The sequence below is a fragment of the Nicotiana tabacum genome, chromosome 19 (assembly GCF_000715075.1).
Source record: "Nicotiana tabacum cultivar K326 chromosome 19, ASM71507v2, whole genome shotgun sequence".
Taxonomy (NCBI): Eukaryota; Viridiplantae; Streptophyta; class Magnoliopsida; order Solanales; family Solanaceae; genus Nicotiana; species Nicotiana tabacum.
This window is the reverse complement of record NC_134098.1, coordinates 60,619,699-60,635,516: the sequence shown is the minus strand read 5'-3', so window position 1 is coordinate 60,635,516 and position 15,818 is coordinate 60,619,699. Positions and strand designations below refer to the sequence as shown.

General features: G+C 36.9%; 1 protein-coding gene across 1 annotated transcript in view; it reads right to left on the bottom strand.

Moving 5' to 3' along the window:
- LOC107819543 (piezo-type mechanosensitive ion channel homolog) overlaps nucleotides 1-10,532 on the bottom strand; it is a 36,464-nt gene extending 25,932 nt beyond the window's left edge. Inside the window, exons 1-4 of the mRNA XM_075237801.1 lie at nucleotides 10,282-10,532; nucleotides 7,336-7,416; nucleotides 6,805-6,961; nucleotides 6,514-6,671 (exon numbers count right to left, since the gene is read on the bottom strand). Of these exons, the coding sequence (XP_075093902.1) occupies nucleotides 6,514-6,671; nucleotides 6,805-6,961; nucleotides 7,336-7,416; nucleotides 10,282-10,330 (445 nt within the window). The 5' untranslated portion in view covers nucleotides 10,331-10,532. The remainder of the gene's footprint in view (nucleotides 1-6,513; nucleotides 6,672-6,804; nucleotides 6,962-7,335; nucleotides 7,417-10,281) is intronic.
- Nucleotides 10,533-15,818: the final 5,286 nt, after the last annotated feature.

Genomic DNA, 15,818 nt, shown 5'->3' with positions numbered 1-15,818 from the left:
CTCAGACCGAGACTATAGGTAACCAGAGATTTTCTTTATCTAAAGAAGAATATAATGAGCTCCTTCAGTATCGAGCAAGTAAGCAGACATCTCCACAAGTAACCTCGATTGCTCAGACTGATACTTCTGTTGCTGGTAATTCTTTTGCTTGTGTTTCCCAGTCTAGTACTCTTGGACCATAGGTCATGGACTCAGGCGCTTTTGATCACATCTCTGGTAATATATCACTTTTGTCGAATATTGTATATTCACGGTCTCTTCCCACTGTTACTTTAGCCAATGGATGTCAAACTAAGGCAAAAGGAGTCGAACAAGCTAATCCCTTGTCTTCTATCACCCTAGATTCCGTTCTTTATGTCCCTGGCTGTCCTTTTAGTCTTGCATCTGTTAGTCGTTTGACTCCTGCCCTCCATTGTGGTATATATTTTATAGACGATTCTTTTATTATGCAGGACCGCAGTACGGGACAGACAATTGGTACATGACATGAATCAGAAGGCCTTAACTCACTCGGTCCTTCCACAACATGTCTAGTTACAGATCCTCCGGACCTAATCCACAGACGTTTAGGACATCCGAGTTTATCCAAACTTCAGAAGATGGTGCCTAGTTTATCTAGTTTGTCTACATTAGATTGTGGGTCATGTCAGCTTGGGAAACATACCCGAGCCTCCTTTCCGCGTAATGTTGATAGTCATGCAGATTTTGTTTTCTCCTTAGTTCATTCTGATATATGGGATCCCAGTAGAGTCAGTTCAACCTTGGGATTACGTTATTTTGTTAGTTTTATTGATGATTATTCAAGATGTACTCGGCTTTTCTTAATGAAAGATCGTTCTGAGTTATTTTCTATATTCCAGAGTTTCTGTGCTGAAATCAAAAACCAATTTGGTGTTTCTATTCGCATTTTTCGCAGTGATAATGCCTTAGAATATTTATCTTCTCAGTTTCAGCAGTTTATGATTTCTCAAGAAATTATTCATCAGACATCTCGTCCTTATACCCCTCAGCAAAATGGGGTTGCAGAGAGAAAGAATAGGCACCTTATTGAGACTGCTCGCACACTTCTAATTGAATCTCGTGTTCCGTTGCGTTTTTGGGGCGATGCAGTTCTCACAGCTTGTTATTTGATTAATCGGATGCCTTCATCTCCCATTAAGGATCAGATTCAGCATTCAGTATTGTTTTCCCAGTCGCCCTTATACTCTCTTCCACCTCGTGTTTTTGGGAGCACGTGTTTTGTTCATAACTTAGCCCCAGGAAAAGATAAGTTAGCTACTCGTGCTCTCAAGTGTGTCTTCCTTGGTTATTCTCGTGTTCAGAAGGGATATCGTTGTTATTCTCCAGATCTTCGTAGGTACCTTATGTCAGCTAACGTCACATTTTTTGAGTCTAAACCTTTCTTTACCTCTGCTGACCACCATGATATATCTGAGGTCTTACCTATACCGACCTTTGAGGAGTTTACTATAGCTCCTCCACCTTCGACCACAGAGTTTTCATCCATACCAACTGTTGAGGAGTCTAGTGTTGTTCCCCCTAGTTCCCCGGCCACAGGAACACCACTCTTGACTTATCATCGTCGTTTGCGCCCTACATCAGGCCCAACTAGTTCTCGTCCTGCACCTGACCCTACTCCTACTGCGGACTTGTCTCTTCCTAGTACACCGATTGCACTTCGAAAAGGTATATGGACCACACTTAATCCTAATCCCCATTATGTCGGTTTAAGTTATCATCGCCTGTCATCTCCCCATTATGCTTTTATATCTTCTTTGTCCTCGATTTACATCCCTAAGTCTACAGGTAAAGCGTTGTCTCATCCAGGATGGCGACAGGCTATGAGTGACGAGATATTTGCTTTACATACAAGTGGTACTTGGGAGCTTGTTCCTCTTCCTTCAGGTAAATCTATTATTGGTTGTCGTTGAGTTTATGCCGTCAAAGTTGGTCCCGATGGCCAGGTTGATAGACTTAAGGCCCGTCTTGTTGCCAAAGGATATACTCAGATATTTAGGCTCGATTACAGTGATATCTTCTCTCCCATGGCTAAAGTAGCATCAGTCCGCCTTTTTCTATCCATGGCTACGGTTCGTCATTGGCCTCTCTATCAGCTGGACACTAAGAATGCCTTTCTTCACGGTGATCCTAAGGATGAGGTTTATATGGAGCAACCACATGGTTTTGTTGCTCAGGGGGAGTCTTGTGACCTTGTATGTCGCTTGCGTCGGTCACTTTATGGTCTAAACCAGTCTCCTCGAGCCTGGTTTGATAAGTTCAGCACGGTTATCCAGGAGTTTGGCATGACTCGTAGTGAAACTGATCACTCTGTGTTTTATCGGCACTTTGCTTCAAGTCTCTGTATTTATCTGGTAGTCTATGTTGATGATATTGTTATTACTGGCAATGATCAGGATGGTATTACCAATCTGAAGCAGCATCTCTTCCAGCACTTCCAAACTAAAGATCTAGGCAGATTGAAGTACTTTTTAGGTATTGAGGTTGCTCAGTCTAGCTCAGGTATTATTATTTCTCAAAGAAAATATGCTTCAGACATTCTTGAGGAGACAGGGATGATAGGTTGCAGACCTGTTGACACTCCGATTGATCCGAATTCTAAACTTCTGCCAGGACAGGGGGAGCCGCTTAGCGATCCTGCAAGCTATATGTGGCTGGTTGGTAAATTAAATTATCTCACAGTGACTAGACCCGACATTTCTTATCCTGTGAATGTTATAAGTCAGTTTATGAATTCTCCTTGTGATAGTCATTGGGATGCAGTTGTCCGCATTATTAGGTATATAAAATCGGCTCCAGGCAAAGGGTTACTGTTTGAGGATCGAGGTCATGAGCAGATCGTTGGATACTCAGATGCTGATTGGGCAGGATCACCTTCTGATAGACGTTCTACGTCTGGATATTATGTTTTAGTAGGAGAAAATTTGGTGTCTTGGAAGAACAAGAAACAGAATGTAGTTGCTCAGTCTAGTGCAAAAGCAGAATATTGAGCAATGGCTATGGCAACATGTGAGCTAGTCTGGACCAAACAATTGGTCAAGGAGTTGAAATTTGGTGAAATCAGTCGGATGGAACTTGTGTGCGATAATCAAGCTGCCGTTCATATTGCATCAAATCTGGTGTTCCATAAGAGAGCTAAACACATTGAGATTGATTGTCACTTCGTCAGATAAAAGATACTTTCAGGAGAGATTGCTACAAAGTTTGTGAGGTCGAATGATCAGCTTGCAGATATTTTCACCAAGTCCCTCATTGGTCCTCGCATTGGTTATATATGTAACAAGCTCGATAAATATGATTTGTATGCACCGGCTTGAGGGGGAGTGTTAGTTTACAGATATGTACATAATGTAGTCTTGTCCCACATTGGAATAAGAGTAATATGTCCTTGTAGAGTATAGCTATAAATAAGGACCTCTTGTATTGTATTGAGTATCTAATATCAATAATATATTTTCTCTCGTGCTTTCTCACACTCCTCTTCCTCAAGTTTTTAGCTGTCAGAATCGCGTCTTGATGCCATAGACGTAGAGAAACACAACTTTCTTGGCGCCCTGGGGATCCAATCATAGATGTGGCTTGGAAAGGCTGATTCGTCCCTAATCTAGAGCTTAGTATAATAAGGCTTTTAAAAACAGAACAGTACTGCCCACCCCTACCTCCAAGAATCCCAGTTGTCATACAAAGAACTTTGTTCATAGAGCAATCAAACCAAACTTTGGTATTCCGCCACCTCCTACTCCAAAAGATTCATTCTAGAACTTAAGTCCCTGTGAACTTCCCCTTCCTTTGACCTCTTGAACCAGTTGGACTGTCATATTCTTCTAGCGAGAAATCAGAGAGCTTGTGAGGGGTTAGAAAATGATTTGTGTATCTGAGAAATAGCCTCTTATACTTAGTTTATGGTGCACCCATGAAGTTCCTGTTTGTTTGGAAGATTGGGTGAAATTGGGAGAGAACCATATTAAATTGTGTAGGTTCTCTACTTCTCGGCTTGTGCACGGGAATTTCCTAGATTAATGAAATAATATACCTTATTAGAACAAATGGAGGAGATAGATCTATCACTATGTATCCACGGTTAGATATTTCAATATGGTAAACAGTTCTCTATTTGTATTTTTGATAGCAACACGAAAATTAAACAACGGAACTCGCTATCTTCGTTGTTATTTTCGTTTGTGATAGAAGTCATGAGTAAGCTGTTGGAACAAGCTACTCAAGTAGGTTACCTTTGTGGCTTTGGAGTAAAGGGAGTGGTCGATAAGGAAATATCAACATCACACCTCTTATTTGCAAAAGATACGGTAATCTTTAGCGAATCTCAAAACAAATAGAGGCATTATTCAGGACTCAGATTTGGTTCGAACTGGTTTCAGGACTACACATCGACACAAAGAACTCTGAGCTTTGATATCAGCAGGACAGATATACAACATCCGGGATCCAGCACAAAGAGAAGATAACAAAAAGCTTAGTTACTATATTTTGATGTTTGAACATCCCTAGTCTAAACTTTGGTTTTTGTAGGCGTATCAAAATGGGGGAGGTCGACGTGGCTATGCGCAAGATGTGCAGGGGAAGAGCGACTGGGCCAGATGAAATTCCAGTAGAATTTTGGAAGAGCGTGGGTAGAGCTGGCTTGGAATGGCTCACGGGATTGTTTAACACCATCTTTAGGACGAAGAAAATGCCTGAGGAATGGAGGTGGAGTACGATGATTCTGGTGTATAAGAACAAGGGAGATATCCAAAATTGTAACAATTATAGGGGTATCAAGCTGTTGAGCCACACTATGAAAGTTTGGGAGAGAGTGGTGGAAGTGAGGATGAGGAAAGAGCGTGTCTATTTCTAAAAACCAGTTCGGATTTCATGCCGGGATGTTCGACTACGGGAGAGGAAGAGAGACTTACATATGGTGTTCATTGATCTAGAGAAAGCATACGACAAAGTTCCGAGGGAGATCCTATAGAGGTGTTTGGAGGCTAGGGGTGTTCCGGTTGACTTACAGTTGGATGATTAAGGACATGTATGATGGAGCCAAGACACGAGTGAGGACAGTGGGGGGATTGAGACCACTTTCCAATTGTGATGGGGGATTTGGACCACTTTCCAATTGTGACGGGGTTGCACCAGGGGTCGGTTCTTAGCCCATTCTTATTTGCCTTGGCGTTGGAGACACTGACGCGCCACATTCAAGGGGAGGTGCCTTGGTGTATGTTATTTGCGGATGATATTGTTTTGATTGACGAGACGCGAAGCGAAGTTAACGCGAGACTGGAGGTTTGGAGACAGACTTTGGAGTCTAAAGATTTCAAGTTGAGGAGGACCAAGATAAGTACTTGGAGTGCAAGTTCAGTGACGAAACTGAGGGTGCGGGCGTGGAAGTGAGGCTTGATACACAAGTCATCCATAAGAGAGCTAGTTTCAAGTACCTTGGGTCTATTATCCAAGGAAATGGGGAGATTAGATGAGGATGTTACTCATCGTATTGGAGCGGGGTGGATGAAATAGAGACTCGCATCTGGTGTTTTATGTGATAAGAATGTGTCACCTAAACTTAAGGGTAAGTTTTACAGAGTGGTTGTCAGACCTACCATGTTGTACGGAGCAGAGTGTTGGCCAGTCAAGAACTATCATGTCCAGAAGATGAAGGTAACGGAAATGAGGATGTTGAGATGGATCTGCGGACATACCATGATTGATAAGATTAGAAATGAAGATATTCGGGACAAGGTAGGAGTAGCCTCGGTGGAGGACAAGATGCGAGAAGCGCGGCTTAGGTGGTTTGGGCATGTAAAGAGGAGAAGCACAGATGCTCCAGTGAGAAGGTGTGAGAGGTTGTCCTTGGGTGGTCTGAAGAGGGGTAGAGGTAGGCCAAAGAAGTACTGGGAAGAGGTTATTAGGCAGGACTTGGCGTTGCTTCAACTCACTAAGGACATGACCCTTGATAGGAAGGTGTGGAGGTCGAGGATTAGGGTAGAAGGTTAGTAGGTAGTCGAGTGTGTGTCTTCCCCATACCGGTAGTAGTAGTTAGTCAGCCTTGTTTTTCGGTTATTGACAGCCTTGATTACTACATGTTTTCTTATTATATTGTTGTTGATAATGCTTGTTCTCTTATTATCCTGCTATGGTTACTGCTTGTTTCTTATTATCTTGTTGTTGGTATTGCTTGTTGTTACTGCTTCCTTTTTCTTTTCTTGAGTCGAGGGTCTATCGGAAACAGCCTCTCTACCCTCAAAGTAGGGGTAAGGTCTGTGTACACACTACCTTCCCCAAACCCCACTCGTGGGATTATACTGGGTTTGTTGTTGTTGTTGTATAAAAGCTAAAATAAGCACAAATCCAGATCGCCCAGCTCTTCATATTAAATGATACATATTCAACTTTTCAAGTTAATAACTATATGCAGAAAAGTTTCCTATTTAATATGCTTAACTCGTGAGAAGAGGATTAGCATTCAATTAGGTGGAGTTATAATTGACTTGTACTTACCAATTTGTTCCAGAACTGATAAGAGATGTTCCCAGTGGGAATCCTGCTGCTGAGCCAAGCGAAATCTGTTACCATGGATTTCAAATAAAGTAACACCAGCAGCTAATAGTTGCAGAACCAAGAGATAAATTACTGAGGGCGACCTCCATGACTTCAGTCTGCAAAAGCATATACGACAATGTTCTTCATACGTCCTTATCCAGAATGTTGTGTGAATATCAGAAAAGGAAAAGTGAGTTAATAACACTAGGGGAAAGAAAAGCTAGCAAGAAGAAGGAATGAAAATCTCACTTCATCAATCCAATAAGTTTCATCCACCAGGCATCAGCTAATGCCCGTTCCGCACCCAAAATAGCCAATACAATAAGAAAAACCACTTCCAGCAGAATAGTAAGAACTGAAAATAGAAAAACAAACCACAACAGAACTCTCCCTTTGAAACGGAATCCTACATAAATCAAAAACATTTATGAGTAATAAAATATGTGTAAAAAGGGGGAGAGGGGGGCGCAGAGAGGGAGGGGAGAGAGAGATTCATATTGCTAATGCTGTTTCGATGTATTCAAATAACAAATGCACATTCGGATAATTGGATTAGATGTCATATACTTCTGCACCATTATCCAATTTGGCCATCCTTCAAAAGGGGTCAGGTGCTTGTGCAGAAAGTGAACATAATGACTCATCTAGATGTTGCCAAAAAACACTGACCAATTATCAAAAAATTTAAGATAGCATGAAGAGAAGGAAATTTTACCTTTGAAATGCATCCCTAATCAAGGCTAAAATTAGGAAAAGCGAATCTTGCAAAAGCAACTTTACCTCTTTTTGGTGCAGTAAATCGCAGAAGAAGAGAAGACACCAAATTGACAAGAGAAATCAAACTCCAATTGAGTAAACCAGCTGCATAGAGACGGCAGAGATAAGATAGGTTCAGTCACAGAAGAACCTTTTGTCAGGTAAGTTACAGAAGAATTCCCACAAAAGGGACATATGTTACACCAAAACTATGAAGACTGACGGTTTTCTAATCAGTGACTTTACTCTATATTGTGTCAGACTTATTAATATGAAATTGAAAACATAAATGAGATAACTTCTATAGAAAAAGAAAATTTCATTAGAGGGTAATAGTAGAGAGTTACAACATGGAGGACCAGCTCTCAAATACTAAAATAATCAAGAACCAAAAACCTTGACTACTGTATACCTGTTGCATATGGGCTTCGCCCATTTTTTGCCCAACAAAAATAGTTTACTTATTCAATAGCAGAAACAAGAAAGGACTCTGAAAGTGACACAGACAAAATACTATGTTTGAATTACATTTAGGATAGCTCTCTTTTCAAACCCTTCATCGTAATTGACCGCAGTCATCAATATTTAACTACCATCGCCAATCTCTCTTCCTTCTTATCTTGATCCTTGGTGGTGAAATTCAGTTGGGCAATTACTCCTTGTGTTCACAAGTTTTACTAAATCATTATATCTTATGACCTTGCTGGTACCCAGAGTTTCCTCTTTCTACTAACTTCAATCATGGATTAATTTGACATTACTTTTGGGCCAAAGGAAAAAATAGAAAAGTAAAATGCCAAGCATAGAATGAGATATAACAATAACAACTATGCCTCAACTCCAAAATACTTGGAGTCAGCTTTATGAATCGTACAACTACAACATTTATGCCCCAATTCCGGGCCTTTAAGGCCTGTATTTGCAGTCCCTCTATCTATTCCAGATATTTCCAGGCCACCACAATTCACAAAACCTGATCTAGGGACCCTGACAAGGGGATCGGCACTGTACTTGTACCATACCACAATGGAAGCCTACAACTCAATTGAAGATCAAATACGTATAGTCTAAGTTGCTCCGACACGGCAGTTTAGGTGTCGCACCCGTGTCGAAACGACACTAGTATGGGTATGGGAATGGGATCCGTACCGGATCTGGTCAAACAATTTTGGGTAGTTTGACCACGACGGACGGAAAAATTCGAGACGAAATACAATTTGATTCCCGAAATAAGAACCATAACTAGGGTAAATTTGAAAAAAAATAGCATACCTTATCTAGTAAATCAATCCTTTACTTATCTACAATTTGAGAATAAAAAGAAAATTCACACTTCACAAGCTATACGTAAGTATTCCACAAAATTTCTCATAACTTAGAGATATTTTTATATTTTTATTTTTTTGAATTATTTTTAGCCGAATCCCCGCACCCATATCCGTACTAGGATCCGTATCCCCGAATCTTAGAATTTATATGTCGAAGGATCCGACCTCTAGATCCGCACCCGTGTCCGAGCAACTTAGCTTATAGATACTTCTTCCATGTTGGTTGAAACCATAAATAATGTATGAATCGAAACAATTGACATGTTTATACACTGCACAAAGGTTCAATTTTCTATGATGGTGGTGTTGAGGTCAGCTTACATGTACTTCGACTATTCCACCACGTACCTGCTACCTCCCACCTGCACAGTTATCGGGTACATCTACCCACAAAGATTAGGTAGATGGAAAGAGATCACCTAGCTTTTTAACACTGCACAAATGTTCTACTTATAGGATCTAAAGAATGGAGTTGAATAAAAAATTTCCAGAATGGCATCTAAGTAACTAACATCGGTTAATTTTTACATGATTTAAAATAATTAAGGTGTATAAATGTTCCGATAAGGGAATTACTGTAACTTTATTCCAGTTATATTACTCGTGATTCATAAAACTACCTAGTGGCTGAAAAAGTACCACCTCCTAAATATTTTATCACATAGCTCGCTCGCAAAATGCATGAATTTGCTATAGTAGCCTCGATTTTCTTGTCGAAGTTGCAAGACAAGGTTCCAAATATTTCAGAATTTGAGGCTTTAAATGCACACCAAGTTTGAGAGTAGTAGAATTACAGAAACTGCTTGCTCTGTACAGAAGATATGCTTGCGATACATCTAGTCTGATCAATATGCCCAAAATTTCAGAATTTGAGGCCTTATGATGCAGTCTTTAGGAGAATATTAATACTCTACGGTGACTGATTGACCAGGTCTTAAGGTCGGTCCTAATCCTATTTATTACTACTAAGCAAACGTTCGATAAACCTAATTCGTAGCTTTTTGAACAATTCATGTCTTTACATTCTAAAGATTCGCTAACTCTTTCGTGATTTCACTTCTAAGCTGAGGGGAAATGGTAGTGTTGCTCCTTTGTTTACCTATAGATAACGGGCATGAGACATGGATATAGCCTCTTAAATGCAATGGGAAGGCTACATACAGTAAACCCACATTCTTCTCCTACCCTGCACAGCTGCATTCATAAACCCCTTAGTAACTTCTTTTCTAAGATACATGACCTGAATATTCTGTAAGTTCTCGAACATTACATGCTGTCCGAAAGTGCTACACAATATGCTCTAATGCTGCTCGTGTAATTTAAACTTCCAAACTGCAAATACACAGACCGTGGTAAACTTGAATTTCGCAAGCCTAACATGACCGTTACTTCAAATACTGTTCAAGATTTCTAGGTGGCAGATCACAGTATTCACCAAAGTCAACATCTTCCAACTAATAATTAGAGCTATAGAGTAATTAGGATGTTGAGATAATTTCAAGATTGTGAAATATGAATCAATGTTTAGTCAACATAATCCAACTATACTTGAGTGTCAATTCAAGATAACACAGCACTTAGGTACGTTTACCAAGAATCTGGAATAAATATTTGGTAAAGGAGATAAAGTTTAAATCTTCACCTGATAAGAGCAGAGATGGCAGCACAAAACCACGAAGAAAACTTCCCATTATCAATTCATCCACATTATTCAATCCAATGGAAGTTTGGTTTGAGAGGCCAAATTAAATCACAAAATCTTGCTGAAGAACTAAGGCCTATATGATAATGAAAGATTGACCAAATCTTGATTAGAGCAGAACCCCATTAAGAAATTGGGGTTCTATTTAAGTAATTGTAATGTATGTGAGAGAAGCGGAATTGAAGGTGTATGTATCTACAGAGGGCCTGATTTGATCGTTTTCATACTAGGAAATTTGGACCAATGGGGTTCTTCCAGTTTGAGACACGAGGCTGTTCTAGCCATGGCTTGAACAGAAAGGGTATTCCTGTAATCCTTCACGTCAAAAATGAACACACTTTATTTTATTTTTTAGTATTCATTTTTTTATCTTGAAAAGATTGGTTTTACATTTAAAAAAATTATAAATATGAGTATTGCAATCTATCTTGAAATAATTGGTTTTACGGGTTTTTTGAGAATTGATTTTGGGTATTTTTTTTGTTAAAAGGTTACTAAAATACTTGGTGAGGCTAATAGATAAAATGACTAAAAATTTTGTTTGCTTCCGAGTATATTTACTTCTTTAAAAAAAAGAGTAAATAATTAAGAGTTCACACACATGCCTTCAAACAAAAAAAAAAGAGTTCACACCATAGAAAAACTAGGTCCATATGGTAAAAAGTTGAAAGCTCAAAAAGTGCATATATTTTTTAAACATTTTGAAAATATTGGAGATGACCTCATATCAATAAGTAACATAGAACGAATTTTAAAAAAAATATATATGTAGAACAATTACAATTTATAAGTACTCACACACACAATAGGAATATACATGTTAACAAGAACAAGCAGAACCGATATAAATAATTTTTTTTAAAACATTTTGAAAATGATTGGAGATGACCTCATATCAATAAGTAACATAGAACGATTTTAAAATATATATATATATATATATATATATATATATATAACGATTATATACCATCTTTTCTCTTTACACAATAGGAATATACATGTTAACAAGAACAAGCAGAACCGATATAAATAATTTTTTTTAAAACATTTTGAAAATGATTGGAGATGACCTCATATCAATAAGTAATATATCATGATTACAATTTCTAAGTGCTCACACACAATAGGAGTACACATGTTTACAAGAACAAGCAGAACCAACATAAAAACTCTTTGATAAAACTTTGACCTTTCTCACTAAGCTTTCTATGTCATGTTCTAATTTGTTAATTAAGTTACATGTATTTTTTCCTATAAGTAGTATATAAAGTATTTTCTTGTTAAATTTAACCGGTTTGACTTGCACGACTCCACTTCAAACTATTTGGATGTCGGCATATCGCTTATAAACAATTGAAAAACATTAGTATTTGGAAAGGAACTGAAAAAAATACATATAAACCTAATAACTTAACCAACCATCTCCGCCTTTATTCCTCTTACTTTTATACATTCTTTACTTCTCGTTCTTATGTGATTTTTTAACTATTAAAGAATTTTTTAGTATTTCAAAATGGTTATAATATACCAATTGGGCATTGCAAGGCAAAAGACAGGGCGGTTTTGCGATACATGAGCAGGACAAGTATACAAGAGTAGTAAAGACAATTTAAGAAGAAAAAAAAGGAAGGCATTTGATGGGATTGGGAGTGAATGCTTAAAAATTTAGATGATTGATGATGAAGTTACAATTGCTATAGTACAACTTCAATTTCTTCGTGTAATCAGTTGATTTTCTCCGCTAGCCAGTCAGATTAATACAAAGTAATTACTATTACACGTTATTTGAATTATATTATTTTTAAATTGTTTACCATTTGGCTTTTACAACAGACCGAAAATGGTCCATTGGAATTTGATAGAGTCGATCAATCAACAAGATGCTTTTGGGACCTCTGAGAATAACTTCTTTTTTTTAAAAAAAGAATTTTTACATTCTTATACACTATTTGAAATTTTATTATCCTCCCAACTCAAATTTTAATTTAATTATACAGTCATATACAATTTACCAATTATGTATATTTTAGAAATTTAATGAGAATAAATTAACTTCTATAATCACTCTAGCGTACATATCTCACTCCCCCATGTTTGTCTCTCCTTACCCCCCCACGTTTCTTCAATATCTTCCTCCATTAACGTCCGTTGTCATTCTTCTTCAAAAATCCCTCTCGATTTTTACAGATTCCAGCTCTAAATCCTACCAAAATTGTAGTTGCTTAAATTTTTCCTTAACTTTCAATAAAGAAGAAAGCACTTTTGAAGATTAGCCCTAAAAAAGCTAAAGTAATGGAGGATATTCCTACTTTTAATTTGGGTGTTTTCTCACAGGATTCATCCAAAAAAGTTTCAAAATCAGCACATGCAAAATCAGAGCAAAGCTCAAATTTTCCCCTCATGAAGCTAGGGCAGAAGCTCTAACAAAACATAAGCATGATAGGGATGCTGGTGAAGCCTCGACATCTGGTAAATCTGTAAAGCGGAAGGGCAAAAAAATTATTTCCGATGATGATTTCGTCGAAGAAGAAGTTATCACGAAACTTGCAAAAAAAATCAGAGTTTCTCCTACTGTTAAACCTTCAAATAAGAAGAAGGTTCAAAAATCAGCTAAAACTATACCCCAACAGTCATTTGAGAAGGTAAAATTTTAGTAGTTTCAATTTTATTTTATTTTTTAAAGTTAAAAAACTTGTTCTCATGAACATGAACATACATAATTTTTGTTTTTTTGTATTTATAGAAATTTTGTCTACGTCGTATAGATTTGTTGTAGGTTAACAAAATTTCTACATTTCCCTCTAAATTGTAGATTTCTTGTATATTATTCGAAATCATCTAGTTAGGGAATGTACTACATGATTTAGTTGGTTTTATTGGTTATTATTTGCTATATTTTGTAGATGTTAGTTTCATTTACTGTAGAGAAATTGTATATATTATGTATAGTTCTTAATTTCTAATTTCTTGCTCTAAACATAATTTTATTAGTGCATTTGTAACTTTAATGTAGTCGGTTGTTATATATGTTTACTAATGTAAAAATTTACTTGTATACAATGTATTAATATTTTTCTGATTGTAGCTAAAATATAGTAGAAATGTAGTTATTTTGTTTTCTGGTTTTAAAATAAGTTTTATTAACTTGCTGTTTATTTTGGTGCAGAATCGACCATTTTCTGCACCACATGATGTTGATTATGGCAGCACTAGGTTCCAAACATTATCCAACCCTGCTATTCCTGGCCAAATCAAGGATTTACTATCTGAAAATGGGTTAAAGCTGTTTAAGAAGACATGTTTTGGGCATTTTCTTTCCTTGCCCAAAATATGTATCCAAAATCAGGCAATTCACCTTCTCATGAAGTATGAATTGAACGCATCTGGTTCCGACTTTTTTACAGCAGAGATAAAGGATGAGAGGTTGAACTTTGGGTTGAGAGAGTTTGCCCTGATCAGTGGCCTTAGATGTTTTACAGAAATGACAGAATTTGATTACATAACTAAGTATGACAGTAACATAATGAAGAGTTATTTTTCGAACAAGGAAAAAGTTGAGAAGTCATACTTGAAACAAATTATAACCAGCCGTAGTTGGGTGAACGATGAGGATGCAGTCAAGCTATGTATTCTCTATCTGATAGAATTCTTCCTCTGTCCTTCAGACAAAGATAATTTAGGTTTAATAGACCATTTTAGGTTCTACTTGGTAGACTCGGGACAGTATTTGAACTATGCATGGGGTATCGAATCTTATATGCAATTGCTTCAGTCCGTTAGGCACAAGCTCAACCTTTCTGTGCATTTTTTATGTCATTCGAGGTTTTGCACTAGCTATGCAAATATGGTTGTATGAGTGTTGATCTACAGTCAACACGAATATAGCTACAAGGGTTGGTAGTTCGATCCCACGCATACTTAACTGGACAGTTAGTAAGGACAAGATATGGTTATCTGTATTAGAAGATAGAATGATCAAACCATCATGGATCAAGGTAAATAGTTTTCACTTCTGGGCAGACAATATAATACAAATTATCTACACATTTTATAAATCTTATGACTAGGTCCCTCATATTTTTTTCACTCAGTTCACCAACATAATTGAACCACCAGAAGAGCTTTCAAGAATGAATTTGCCATATAAAGTTGAATATATCCTTGAAGAAGCTGAAACAAAGGCCGGGCATCTGACAGATGCTCCATCTCCATCAAGACGTAAGCAGGCAATAGAAATAGATGACAAGAAAGATATTGTGAAATAAATAAAAAAATTAAGAAAAGATGTTGATAAGGTGACATCTATACATAATCCTAGATGATTTCTTTAATTTATGCTATGCAAATTATTTTGTTAACTCTTTCTATTTTAATATGTAGGTGGGTTCAGACCTTGGAACCTTCAAGAAAGAGGTATACATAATTCTTGATTTTTAGTCTTCTTTATATATATATGTAAGGCTCTAATTGTAAGATACATTATAACTATTTTTTGTTCTTTAGGTTTTTGAAGAACTAGGTAGCATTCGAGTGCTACTCAATGATTCCATTAAGTCTGTTTTACAGGCAATAAACAGTCAAAAGGATAATATTGATGCTAAGGTTTCATTCGAAATATATTCATTTTGGACAATAATTTTTACCATGTGTAAGTTTCTATTATCATTCATAAAGTATATAGCCTAACAAATTATACTTGCAATTTACTGGCAATTCTACAAAAAATGATGAGCATTACAAAGAAAAAGAACAATCAACACATTTCGGGCAGTAGTGCTAAACCAGTATTGGCCAGCAAGAGTAAAACAAGTATCTACATTATATTAACATTATATCTACATTATATCTACAATATATCTACATATCGCCTAAATTACCAACAAATAATCTACATTATATTTCCAATGGTTTTCTTAGATACAGGACACATGAATGACATTCAAATTGAGGAGAATGTTCCTGTAGGTGTTGACTTATCTTCCCAATTTCAAGGGGCATTGGATGAAGAAAATGCAGGTATGATTTAGTATAATTTATCATCATATTTCATAATACATTTTGCATATCAGCTACAGGATAACATTTCAACAAATTTACTACAATTAAACTACAATTTATCTATAGTGTTGTTAATGTTTACTACAAATTATCTACAATTTTATTAAGCTATACACATTTATTGTAACAGAGAAATAAACTATGCATGTGGACTCTCCAAAACAGGATGCTAAAGTTGGCATTCCAGGAGAGCATTTAAATGAGGAGAAGGAGACTACAAAAATATAATCTCCCATTCAACAAGAAAACGTTATACAACAGGGAGACGATTGTTGTGAAGATTTCAGTGGTATTATATGTTACAATATAATTGTAGGAAAAAAAACAGATTTTATATAAGTTTCAATTTTTCAAAAAGAACTGATGCAACATACAATGTTGTTCTTTTGTTTTAAATTTTGAAGGTGAAACAGCCG